We start from the raw sequence: 9,301 nt of genomic DNA on the forward strand, positions 1-9,301 counted from the left end.
CCTTCATCTTAAGTGAGAATAACAGCACAATTGGAAGAGCGTAGTCAATGTCACTGAACTGTGTATGTAGAAATTTTTGAAAAAGTGTATCTTTGGCTATGTGTATTTTCACCAAAAAAAAAAAAAAAAGGTTGAGAATTTAGAGGGTTAATATGTTGTGGGGTTGTTAACCAATGTCATAAAGCAACACATGTACTACTGTTTCATGAGAAACTATTTGTTCTGCAAGCCTTCACCTGAAGTACAATAAAATATAAAAAAAAAAAAAGAAAAAAGTTCACTGTTAAAGAAGCTTGCCAGTTTCCCTTTTGCATTCCTCCTATATATGAGAGAATCCATACCCTAAGTCAGGGCAGAGTTCCAGGAAATGAATGTGGACATACTTTCCTTCAATGAAATGTCAAATAATATATTGCATGTTCCCCATTACTTTCTATCAATTTTAGGGACTAGGAGACAAGAAAATTTATTTATATTGGATTGTAAAGTTTGAGGGACAGTCTTTGTGAACATAACCAACTTTGACATATATTTTTAAATGATACATGTTTGACTTTAACATTAAATATTTTATATCAACTGTAAACTTAGTTGAAGAACAACATAACATAGATTAGGAATTGAGTTTGATATAAATGACAATGTTATTCTAAAGCTTGGGTCCTTAATCATGCCATATTGTTATTTTGCCTTCAGACACATTGAATTAACCCACTTTTCTAGCAAGCTCTTTGTCTTTTACTTATTAATTTGTAACACTAATTTGAAAATTCTGGATGCTTCTAATTTAGATTGCAAGTCCTTATGCTGTACAAAAACAAAACAAAATAACTGTATCATAATTTTATTTATTTGTTTAGTTTTTCAAACTAGGACTTTATTGTTCTAAAATGTCTGAATGTTTAATTTAAAATGTGATTTTTTTACTAAAGATTTTTTTTGTTCTAAATCAAACTGCTGTTTTTATATGTGGATCATAATGATGTTTACAGAAAATAGCAAGAATAAAATATGCCAGTGGAAAAATAGAAACAAGTCAAGCATCATATAAAGCTCTTGGCCAAACTACACTTTGCTCTGAATAGCTAGGAAAGGGATTTAATTATTCTATAGGAGGCAAGATTGACCTAGAATAGGTCAAACTTTTTGATTTCAAGACCTCTTTATGATCTTAATGACTATCAAAGACCCCCAAAAACTTTTGTTTATGTGAGTTACAGCTATTAATATTTACCATTTGAAAACTAAAAATAAGAAAAATAAACATTTATCTATAAATTCATTTAAAATACAAATAGTAAACTGAATTTTTATTAACAAAATGATATATTTTTCTGAAAAATAACTACTTTTGCCTAAACAATAAAAATTAGTAAGAAGAGTTGCATTCCTTTACAGTTTTGCCAATTTCTTTAATGTTTGGCTTAATAGAAGACAATTGGATTCTCATATCCACTTCTACAGTCAATCTGCGTCTGTTGCTATACCACACATCATATGATCTGGAAATGTTCACTTAATAATCATAAAAGAATAAGAGTATAAAAAGCAAATAGTACCTCATTATTATTATAGAATAATAATAATTGATCTGGCAATCCTGAAAGATTCTCAACCACCAGGGATCCCCAGAATACACTTTAAGAACCACTATTCTAGAATATCAGCTTTGAGTATTTGTTCTTTTTCATACAAATTCATCTGAGGGTTGAAGACTCACCCTCCATGCAAATCGTATGGTATTGAAGAGTCTTACTAAATGTTATCCTGTATCTCACATATTTATATTAATTTCATTTAAATGGTTTATTGAGATAATTATAAAGATTACTGTTTCAAAATACTTAAATTGCAATGTTAGAGAACCAATTTAGACAAAATATTATCAAACAGTATTTATTACTAGAACCTGAAATGAAAATGATAGAATTTCTTCTCTATAGGTTTACCAAGAGGAGACACACCCATTTTTCTGGGTGTTTTGGCTGATAAACCGAAACCAAACCCCTTGCCGTCGAGTCAATTCCGACTCATAGCGATCCTGATACAAATCCATTAATCAAGATCTCTTTGACTTCCTATGCAGTATTCCAAGTATTCTAATGCAATGAAAAATTTTTTTAGAAATTTGTACATACAGTATTTTTAAGACAATACTTTAATAAAAAAAAATTGAAGTGTGAAATTTTCTGGTAAATATTCATAAAATTTCTCTTTAATAATTTGTTAGAATATATTCTAAAAATAGATATAGGAATATAGCCCATATTCTAACACAATAAAATTAAAATGAATCAGCTTGCATATACTATTTTAAATCTATAAAGGCACCTGGATATTGACTTCAAATCAGTCTGAACAGTACATAGAGCTGTACATTACTGTACTTTAATGTCTTTAAATGTCAAGAACGTGCTGTCTCTGCTGAAACTATTCAGTTCTTACTCGTTGATTGACATAAAATTGTAGGTTACAATTTTCAATATCCACTCCCTTTGATTGTAAACCTCAAGACGGCAGAAAAGTATCTGTTTATTTTGTATTTATAGTGTCCAGAATGCTGTTGTTGTTAGCTGTCGTTGAGTCAATATTGACTCACAGTGACCCCATGTGACAGAGTTGAACTGTCCCATAGGATTTTCTAGGCTGTAATCTTTATAGGAACAGATCACCAGGTCTTTCTCCTGTGGAGCTGCTAGGTGGGCTGAACCACCAACATTTTGGTTAGCAGCTGAACAATTAACTGTTGTGTCATTAAGTCCAGAGTAAGACTATGACTATCTGAAAATCATGAAAAAAATCTCTGCATGAGTCATGGTATTATGTTATTGATTGACATGCATACTCACATGACCCTACTCAAGGCATCTGCTTAATGAGTAATAATATATAATGCCACTTCTAATATGGAAATCTTTTACCTTTCCAGCTTTAAAATCAAATAAAAATCCCAATGTTAATTGCTCTAGCTCTGTGAGTAAATTCATTCTCTTAGGCTTCCCTTGTACCTGGGAGATTCAGATCCTCCTCTTCTCATTCTTCTCTGGGACATATATCTTGATGCTGATGGGAACATGTGCATTATCTGCATTGTGAGGTGGGATCATCAATTACAAATTCCCATGTACATCCTCCTGGCCAATTTTTCCTTCCTGGAGATCTGGTTTATAACTTCGATTATTACCCCTAATATGCTAGCCAACTTTCTCTCTGCAACCAACTCCATCTCCTTCTCTGGCTGCTTCCTCCAGTTCTACTTCTTCTTCTCCACGGGCACCACTGAGACCTTCTTCTTGTCTGTCATGGCCTTAGACAGGTACCTTGCCATCTGCAGGCCCCTGCACTACCCCTCCATTATGACAGTCTGACGCTGCATCAGAATGGGAGTCTGCTGCTGGTTGTGTGGCTTCTTATACTTCCTCTTGCCTGTTTACCTAATCTCTCAGCTCCCGTTTTGTTGTCCCAATAAAATTGATCACTTTCTATGTGACCCAGGACCCCTTATGAAGTTGTCCTGTGTGCCATCTCCTGCCACTGAGGTCATCAGTGCCATCTTTAACTCTGTCCTCATGTTCTCCACCTTCCTCTTCATTATCAGCTCCTACACGCTGGTGATCAGAGCTGTGCTAAGGCTACCCTCAGCAGAAGGCTGGCATAAGGCTTTCTCCACAAGTGGCACCCACCTGGCCATGGTATCCATGTTCTGTGGCTCCATCATGATTGTATATGTGAGCCCATCAGCAGGCAATGCAGCTGGGATCCAGAAAATTGCGACTATATTTTATTCTGTGTTGACTCCTCTTTTCAACCCCTTGATGTATAGTCTCCAGAATAAGAAGATGAAGGAGGGCCTGAGAAAATTATTCAGAGCTGTGAGATTTAACCAGAGGCATGGAAGAAGTATTTGAAGAACTTGGGATCACAACCGAGCTAATATACGGAAAATAAATGATTAAAAGATTGATATTCAATTGTGTTAACTAAATTAGCAAAATATCTTTTTGGGAGGAGGAGGGACATATTTATGTATATTAAAATGTTTATAAAGGTAACTGTAAGATCCATTATTCTGTCCTTTTTTATTATCACAGAAAATTTTATATTAATAGTATTTTGAAAATTAAAAAAAGGAAAGAAAAACAGATCACTCATCTTGCCGGCATTCAGAGTTAACATCAGTTAGTATTTTTCTGTCTCTATGTACATACACGTGCATATACACATACAGTCTTCCCTAGGTATCCATCCACAAGGGATTGGTTCCAGGACCCTCTTGAACACTAAATTCCCCAAATGCTCAAGTCCCTTATATAAATGGTGTAGCATTTGCATTTAACCTACTCACATTCTCCTGTATACTTAAATCATCTCTAAATTACTTATAATACCTAATACAATGTAAATGCTATGTAGATAGTTGTTCTACTGTATTGTTTAGGGAATAATGACAAGGGGGAAAAGTCTTTTTTTTTTTTTCCTGAATATTTTCAATCTTTGGTTGGTTGAATCTGCAGATGCAGAATCTGTGGATACAGACAGCCTACTGTATAAATTAATCTATCCTATATTTTACATACCTTTCTAAAATTCTCACTATGATTTGAAAGTCATGTATGCTAAGTTTACAAAACAACATTTAAGTGTTACTTCAATTAACATTAAAATATAAGATGCAGTCACCTTTCTTATGGAAGTTGATTTCTCATAACTTGTATTTCTTTCCCACTTTCTCACCAAGGCTTAGTTTAAAGAATCAGAACATCAGTCCAGATGGTTGCATTATTTTCTTTTATATTATATTTTCACTTTTAAGAATTTTTTTGAAAATACTTAGGACAAGTCACGCATTGCTGGTTTCTGATATGCTGTTTATGCCTAATGTAGGTCAGAAGATAATGGTCAGTAACTCCCAGCTACTGTTGCCAAGAACACTAGTATTTCATACTCCTGAATTTTAGGGGAAATGTTCTGCTGGTATCTTGACCACTTTCCAAATAAATCTTCATTTCACATGTGTTTAAAGTAGATGAATGATTCCTTTGAAACCAGTTAATCAGTGCTATTTCTTATACTCAACACATTTAAACAAATTAAATATCCCTAAAATTTTCTAAATTACTAGAGTCAAATTTATATTTTTCTAATAGCTTTATTGATATATAATTGACATACATAAATTCACCTTTTACAAGTGCTTTTTAGTATATTGACAAGATTACATAATCATCACCACTGTTTAATTCTAGAATATTTTTCTCATGCCCCGCAAAAAATACCCATTAGCAACCACTCCCCACAAGCCCCTTGACCCAGCCTCTGCCAACCACTCATCTGATTTCGGTTCCAATGGATTTGCCTATGTTGGGAATTGCATGTAAATAGAGCTGTACAATATGTGGTCTTTTGTAACTAGCTTCTTTCATTTAGTATAGTGTTTTGAAGGTTGATCGAAGTTGTAGCATGTGTTAGTACTCCATTACTTTATATTGCTGAATGATAACCACTGTATGGATATACCACAATTTTGTTTATCCACTTATCAGTTGATGTACTTTTGGGTGTTTCCACTTTCTAGCTGTTATGAATAATGCTGCCATGAATACTTGTGAACAGGTTTCTGTGTGAACATATGTTTTCACGTCTCATGCATATATACCTAAGAAGTGGAATTGCTGGGCATATGGTAACTTTGAGTTCAATATTTTAAAGGAACGACCAGAATGTTTTCCAAAGTGGCTGCACTAGTTTAAGGATGCAAAACAACATATAGTTTTTTCCTCAATTTATCCGCATCTTCTCCAACACTTCTTATTTTCCATATTTTTTAATTGTAGCAATCCTAGTGGGTATGAAGTAGTATCTCATTGTGGATTTGTTTTTCATTTTCTTAACGACGAATGATGTTTAGTATCTTTTCAAGTGCTTCTTGGCTATTTGTATGTCTTTGAAGAAATATCTATTCCAATTTCTCGGAAATTTTTAACTGAGTTATTTGTCTTTTTATTTTTGAACTGTAGAAGGTCTTCACATTTTCTGAACAAGTCCTTTACCAGATATATAAATTGCAAGCATTTTCTTCCAATTTTGGTGTTTTCTTTTTACTTTCTTGAATGTGCCCTTAGATGTTTTTAATTCTGATAAAACCTAATTTATCTATTTTTTCTTTTGCCGCTTGTGCTTTTGGTGTCATATCTAAGAAACAATTGCTTAGTCCAAGGTTATAGAAATTACTGCTATGTTTTCTTTTGTCATTATTTTAGAGTAGATGACTTTTTTCAACTTTGATATTCATTTGGTTATTTTAATAGGATTTTGTTAGGACAGGAATTAAATGCATGTTCCAAATAACTAGTTGGAATAATAAAGCTCCTGAAGCACTTTTTATAGTCAAATGTGTCACACAGTTAATAGGGTCATATGAGTCTCTATATAATCATTTACATCTTGTTTTGCAATGTTGTTATTCTTAAATGCTTTGTCTCATATAACACGTTTTCAAGAGCAACTTATTTGATTATTTCTCCAAGGCTGTCAAATCTTAATCTAATATTTTAAAATCATATATCTGCACAATTTATTGTCAAATAATACCTAGCAGAGACACTTAATGCACAAATTCGTGATAAGAGTAAACAAAGAGAAATAAGTTGTTGAAAAAGAAAAGAGGAAATAGAAAAAATGATGGAATATGGAATAAAATGAAGGGTGAAATTAATGGAATTATTATAATTATAATATATACTAATAATTCTCTTTTCTTTAATACATTATAGGGAAAACAAGGCATGTGTAGGAAAAGGCTTAGTAAACCTAAATTATTAATAACTATCTTCAACACTTTTCACAGTTATTTCTTTGCTTCTGTTTCTATATAATTGATAATTTTCACACTCAAATAATTGTGTGAAAATCATATTTTAATAAACTGATTTAATTGGTGGCCCTTTATTTTATTATATCTCTATTAGTTGCAGTGTTTTCTGGAATGTGTATTTTAGGGCAGTTAAAATGTTATAATAGAGGTGATCTTGATGGGGTCAAGGCTGCAGCAAATAATATGCTTATGAGTATGTGAGAGGAAGAAGTTACAGCAGCTGGCCTGCTACCCTTTGATTCCTTCATCATAAGAATATCCCTTGAGGTAAAAGAAAGAAGCAGATGGATCAGACTCTTGTCCTTGTTAACTGCACTCTAGGTAAATCAAATACAGGTATTTGCTAGAAGAATGAAATTTTATTATTAAACATACACTAACATAACCAAACACAAAATACGTTGGTAAATTTATTCAATAAGTTATTACCCATAATTAATATTTATTAAGTAGCCACTTCAGACAAGAATTTGTGAAGTGTTGATGTAAATGTCTTTTGCTGGATAGTCAGGACCTTTTACACATTCACTGACACCATTACCATCAATCATAGAATTCTCTTCATGCTGTTACTTACATAGTACAGTATTAAATCTCTTCTTAACTAGGTATACCGTATATTGTATATAATACATCATCTAGTATATATCATATGTTACATATGTAAATACATCTATTATCTCTATGGTATAAAGAAATATACCTATTATCATTCAAAAGTGGAGTCTGAACAGTACTTTTTTGAGAAGACAGGGCAAAGTTTATTTGTAAGTAAATGTCATTTCCTATTGTTTCACAGCCAATAAGCCTGTGTCTTAAATACATTTTGAATAAAGAATAAAAAGGAGCAAACAGAAATAAAAAGAGAGAAAAAAAGTGCAGGGAAGAATATTAAAATTGCTAACATTCATTCTATTACTTTTTTTATTATCATAGGAAATCATCCTTTAATCCAAGATAATCATTCCTTCCCACTAGTCAAGATGATTTGCTTTAATATCACAGCAATTACATTTGTAACAGTCTAGAGTGGTAATGGTCTTGTGGGTTTATTTTGTTTCCAGGAAAAAAAGCATTTCTTATGACTGTCGATGTCTGGCCAGGCCTCAGATACTGGATTATCAGTTTTGACATAGCTGCCTTCATCTCTTTGTTTCTTAGTATAGATAACTAGGTTTAAGATGGGAGTAATGATGGTGTAGGACACAGCAAGAACTTTGTCCACTGAATAACTGCTGAAGGGCCACACGTAGATGAAAATGCATGGTCCAAAGAACAATGTGACCACAGTGATATGGGCAATCAGGGTGGAGCGGGCCTTTGTCATGCTAGCAGAGGAGCAATTTCTCACTGTGATGAGTATCACAGTGTAGGAGACCACAAAGAGGAGGAAGGAACTCATAAAGAAAGACACTGTCTGCAACAATTAGTAGATGCAGGCTAGCTTGGTCACTAGAGAGAGGTCACCGAAGAAACTATCTACCTCATTAGGACCACAAAAGGTTAAGTTAACAGTAAATGCCAACTGGCTAACAGTATGGATGAAGCCAACACACCATGGGATGAGGACAAGAATAAAACACTCGCGGCGGCTCATGATTGTCATGTAGTGGAGAGGTTTGCATATAGCAACATAATGATCATTGGCCACAGACACAAGGAGCACCATTTCACCACCAGCAAAGAGATGAACAAAGAAAATCGAAGCCATACAGGCTTGAAAAGAAAGTTTTCACTCTAGCAGTAAGTCTGCAATCATTTTTGGTGTAGCAAAGAGGCCACACATACATCTACAAAAGAGAGGTTTGCAAGGAGAAAGTATATGAGGGTATGAAGGCGAGCAACTGAGGTCACAGTGAGGATGATGAGAAAGTTTCCCAGCAGGATAGCTAGGTAGAGTAGAAAAAATATGACAGACAAGAAAGGTTGGAGCTCTTGAGAACTAGAGAGTCTCAGCAACACAAATTCGGTCGCCTGAGAATGATTAGTCTCATTCATTGGCTTTGGAAGGCCCTTTGTCTTCAGTTACCTGACTAGGAGAGAAAAAGGGGTCAGTCAATCAACTGTAAAGGGGCTTGATTTCTCAATTTCACCTCAGTCTTTAGGGATTCTAATTCCTACTAGTATGTATTGTCTGGATTTTCATGCATTATTAAGATAAAAATTCTATTCAAAACAGAACGTTGGTATGAGTGGATGCCGGCTTGGCATGGAGATGTTCAACCAATTGATTCATCCAATTACATGAATTTAAGAAGTTAAATCAACTAATTTACAAGTGAAATTGAAAATATGAAAAATTATTTTGAAATCACAGAAATCCAGTCTAAGAATCTACAGACGCAATCTGAATCATTTTTTCCCTAAACTAAATGTCTTTAAAAAAAAGGAAAAAAAAATTGTGAACTGTTACTACAGAGGAATGGA

At 33.6% G+C, this 9,301-nt stretch overlaps 1 protein-coding gene and 2 pseudogenes across 1 annotated transcript; 1 reads left to right on the plus strand and 2 right to left on the minus strand.

Moving 5' to 3' along the window:
* LOC105756987 (olfactory receptor 4Q2-like) overlaps positions 1-2,987 on the minus strand; it is a 16,357-nt pseudogene extending 13,370 nt beyond the window's left edge.
* LOC101357273 (olfactory receptor 11H6) lies at positions 2,959-3,908 on the plus strand. The gene is given in 1 exon segment (XM_023725670.1): positions 2,959-3,908. A coding segment is annotated over 1 exon segment (834 nt). The 5' UTR covers positions 2,959-3,074.
* A 3,871-nt stretch (positions 3,909-7,779) lies between these two features.
* On the minus strand, positions 7,780-8,887 carry LOC101357534 (olfactory receptor 4K15-like; annotated as a pseudogene).
* Positions 8,888-9,301: the final 414 nt, after the last annotated feature.

This window comes from Trichechus manatus, unplaced genomic scaffold (genome assembly GCF_000243295.1).
Source record: "Trichechus manatus latirostris isolate Lorelei unplaced genomic scaffold, TriManLat1.0 scaffold00353, whole genome shotgun sequence".
NCBI classification, from domain to species: domain Eukaryota; kingdom Metazoa; phylum Chordata; class Mammalia; order Sirenia; family Trichechidae; genus Trichechus; species Trichechus manatus.